We start from the raw sequence: 3,521 nt of genomic DNA on the forward strand, positions 1-3,521 counted from the left end.
GGGACCGCTAACACCACGCCGTTATTGTCCTCGACAACCGGTGGCCACACGAAAGGGGGGAAAGAGTGGCGAGAAAACGGGTGTGAGAATATCGGTACGGGGACAATAAAAGTTCGAACATCACGAGGTCCTTCGCGACGCTGCGACAGCGCGCGCGCAGAGACGGCTGGACCACAGTACTTCCCTGGCAGAGGAGCCACGTGTCAAACCCCCACTGGCCCGAGCTCAAAGCTCATCATCGTCCTTGGAGCATTACCGGGAATTAGGAAACAAAAGATTTGGCGCGACCATTCCCGTTTTATCCCCAAGCCTTTTCAATCAAAAAAAAAAAGAAAACGAAAACGAAGACTCCGTTTGTAATCGTAGCCGTCGGTGCTACTCCACACCTGCCATCCCGGCCTCGGGAACACCGGAAATTTAATCGAGCGCATGGGGGAAATCTTGGGAACACAAAGATTACGCTGGGCAACAGAACGACGAGCCCAATTAAGCCAGCACATGATTGGAATATTTTGGGAATTATTGGTAATATCATGAGATTTTGAGAGCCGATTAATTAACGAGATTGCTCTTAATCTCTTTTCAAAAGAATTATTTTATAAATAGATATACGAACAAAAAGAGCAGCACAACAGTCTCCGGTTGCGAGGGCCCTAAGCTACTAATCTCGCATCCAAAACTATTCTATATATAATATATATCATAAAAAGAGCTGCCAGTTTTTCTCTCCTAAAGCGACAAAAAAGGAAGGGGGAAGGGGGGGTTGGTGGGGAGGGAGGGATAATAATCTCTGTTTTCAGAGATTTTTACCATCATCGCCGGTATCTATACTCTCTGTACAACGGCCCTCGCCGAGGCGCCGGCGCTTGGGGGGCGGCTCGGCGCGGGCCAACTCGGGAAGAGGCGCGGCGGAGGACTTCTGGGTGTCGCAGCTGCCGCACGCCGCGGCGTCCAAAACGCCGACCGGGCTCTGCGGCATCGGAGGCTCTCGCCGCGGCTTCGCCCCCCTAGCCGATGGGCACGTGTCGATCAGGTACTCCTCCATTAGCTGGCGACACCCACTCACCGTCTCCTGAACCTCCAAAAAAAATATATATATAACGTAAAAAAATAGAAGAGTTTAGCGTCCGGTCACCACCACCAAGAAAAAATTTACTGTAGGGATCGACGGACGAGAAGTTTGCGACAAAAAAAAACAAAAAAAAACGCACCCAGACATTAGGTGTCCGGTCGCCAAACAATAAGTTACCACTTTTCCAGCTAAACCTAATCAAGCTATTCTTTTTTCTATTGTCCCCTTAGAATTAATAAAAATCTGTTAAATTCTCTTTCTGGACACAGAGGGAAGCGTGCCATGATGGAGCCACAGCATGCAGAAAAGGGAAAAGGCGGGAGTGGAAATGGGGTAATTTGACTGGAGGTAATCAGAATCCGGTAATTAAAAGACAGGAAATTACCTTGCTGACCCACTCATCAAAGCGGCTCGACCGATCGCCGTCGTCGCCGGATGGGAAGTCGGCGATCTCGTCAGCCGCGCAGAGGATGGCCGCCGCGGCTATCGCCGACGGCCGGTAGCCCAAGAAATCCACCACTACCAAATAATTAAAACAATCATTTCATTTATTAAACCCAAACACAAATTAACCCGCATTTTAATAGCTAATAACAGATGGATAAAAATGAGATTTTGTTTGGTAATAAAAGGATTTGGTTAATACCACGGTGGGTGCTGAGGATGAGATCGGCGGCGCGGGAGAGAAGGGAGGCGGAGGCGGAGGGGAGCAGGGCGGAGGCGAGGTGGGGTAGGAAGTCGAATGGCGTGACGGAGCGCATCCGCCAGCGGAGGGCGGCCATGAGGAGGAGCTCCATCCGGCGAACGGTGCGGGGCTCGAACACGAAACGCGGGTCCAGGATCTGGAGGTCCAGCAGCAGCGGCACGTGCGTCTCCTCCATCTTCGCCGCCACCGACACGCACGCCACCGACAGCAGCTGCATCGGCCACCCGCTCCTCTGCCCGTTCTGCCCCTGCGTCGCCTTCCATATTTACCCCCAAAACCAATCAAAGAAAAAGACAAAAAAAAAAAGAGAAAAAAATCACACCACCACCACCACGACGTTAGATCTTGATGACGGAATAAAAACATACCGGAAGGCTGTTCGAGGAGAGAAATCGGTCGAGATAGTTGACGGAGAGGTACGCCGTCACCGGGCGAAAGCGGTAGAACTCGTTCACCTGATCACATTGTTATAAAAGAAAATAAAAAATAGATTAATAATAGAAGAAAGAAAGAGGGAAGAAAAGTGGGTGTTTTGGGAAGAGAAGACCTTGAGGATCCAGTTAATGGCGTCCTGGCGAGCGGTGGCGTCGAGGGAGCGGGCGTGCAAGCGGGAGAGATAGTCAGGGCGGGGCATGTGATCGGGCTCAGCTGCGAGAAGGGCGGCGACGGGGCGGTCGCCGGAGAGGACCGGGAGGGCCCACTCGCCATCGTCAGCGGCACCGCCGTCGTCTTCCCAGGAGGCCACGTCGTCGGCGTCCTCGGCGCAGTAGAGATTAGAGGACGCCGAGAGGAGCTCCGGCGAGAGCGCCATCGGAAGGAGGGGAAGAGAGAAGAGGAACAGTTGATGAATGGTATGGGGCGGTCAGGGGGCTGGCATTCGCGTTTCCCGGGCTGGGGGAACGGCAGCCAGGCTGGAGGCGGGTGGTCGGGTGGGAGGCGGAGCAGCCGGCGGCGGCGGCAGCGATGGGTTTGGGCATGGAAGAGAGGGAAGGAGGAGAGAGAGAGAGAGAGAAAGGCCCCTCTCTATCTCCGTCTCTCGCTTGGCCTCTGTCGCTGAGACGCACTCGCTCGCTTTCTCCAGAGCAGCGCTGCTGGCTTTTGGCGGCCGGTTTCAGGAACAAGAAGATGTTTTGCGTGGACCGAATGGGGGAAGAGACGTTTCTCTTCCTGGTTATTATATAATCCTTATATTTGGTGTTCTTATTTAGATTTTTTCTTTCTATTTTAAGGTGGGAAATTGGAAATAATTTTTTTGGCAATGTGTTTTAATTGAGAATTTGGAGCTTGTTATCTATTAAGCTGTCGTCCCCGTTTGGTAGTTTTGATGGCACGCCATTTGCTTCTCTCTTTGCCTCGAGAGAGGTCCCCCCCTTGTCTCTCTTCCTTTTTGGATTTTTAACACTTTTTTAATAAATTACACCACTCTTTTTAATAAATGACATCAAGAAAAGATATTTTCAGAAGAGGTCAAGGGTAATGTATGATGGACCCAGAGGGGGAGGAGTGTGTAAAACTGTAAATAGAGTGGCCTCCCTTACTTTTGCTACTCGTTCTTTGTTAAAGCATTGAAGTGGAATGCCAAAGGTTTAGAGCATGAGTGAAGGTTTAATATATATAAATAAAAAAGGCATGGCTAGAAAAGAAGCATGCTTGGTATGAACATGTGATGTTTCCTCCTAGTCTCTGTAATTGGTATACTAGCTGTTCTTTATGAACCAAAAAAATAGAATGCTAGCTTTGGAG

At 50.5% G+C, this 3,521-nt stretch overlaps 1 protein-coding gene across 4 annotated transcripts; it reads right to left on the bottom strand.

The window, feature by feature from the left end:
* Positions 1-552: 552 nt before the first annotated feature.
* Positions 553-3,159, bottom strand: LOC103711315 (cyclin-D2-1-like). Of its 4 annotated transcripts, none has more exons than XM_008797416.6 (5): positions 2,326-3,159; positions 2,147-2,233; positions 1,719-2,025; positions 1,458-1,591; positions 553-1,078 (listed from the first exon to the last, which is right to left on the bottom strand). In XM_008797416.6, exons 1-5 carry the CDS (start codon positions 2,587-2,589, stop codon positions 797-799), a joined length of 1,074 nt encoding a protein of 357 aa, XP_008795638.1. In that variant the 5' UTR covers positions 2,590-3,159; the 3' UTR covers positions 553-796. The 4 variants fall into 4 exon arrangements, with proteins under 4 accessions (XP_008795638.1, XP_008795636.1, XP_088557246.1 ...); XM_008797414.6 differs by having other exon boundaries at positions 1,719-2,034; positions 2,326-3,150; XM_088701120.2 differs by having other exon boundaries at positions 553-1,072; positions 2,326-3,147.
* Positions 3,160-3,521: the final 362 nt, after the last annotated feature.

The sequence above is a fragment of the Phoenix dactylifera genome, chromosome 7 (genome assembly GCF_051530095.1).
Source record: "Phoenix dactylifera cultivar Ajwa chromosome 7, Ajwa_hap1_PhDact_Kaust_v1.1, whole genome shotgun sequence".
NCBI lineage: Eukaryota > Viridiplantae > Streptophyta > Magnoliopsida > Arecales > Arecaceae > Phoenix > Phoenix dactylifera.

What these genes read in the sequence shown, in the direction of transcription:
- LOC103711315 (XM_008797414.6), bottom strand. Translation starts at nt 2,589, where the DNA reads ATGGCGCTCTCGCCGGAGCTCCTCTCGGCGTCCTCTAATCTCTACTGC. An exon ending in CCATTAACTGGATCCTCAAG is followed by an intron (nt 2,234 to 2,325) that starts GTCTTCTCTTCC and finishes CAATGTGATCAG; the next exon opens with GTGAACGAGTTCTACCGCTT. An exon ending in TTGATGAGTGGGTCAGCAAG is followed by an intron (nt 1,079 to 1,457) that starts GTAATTTCCTGT and finishes TTTTTTTTGGAG; the next exon opens with GTTCAGGAGACGGTGAGTGG.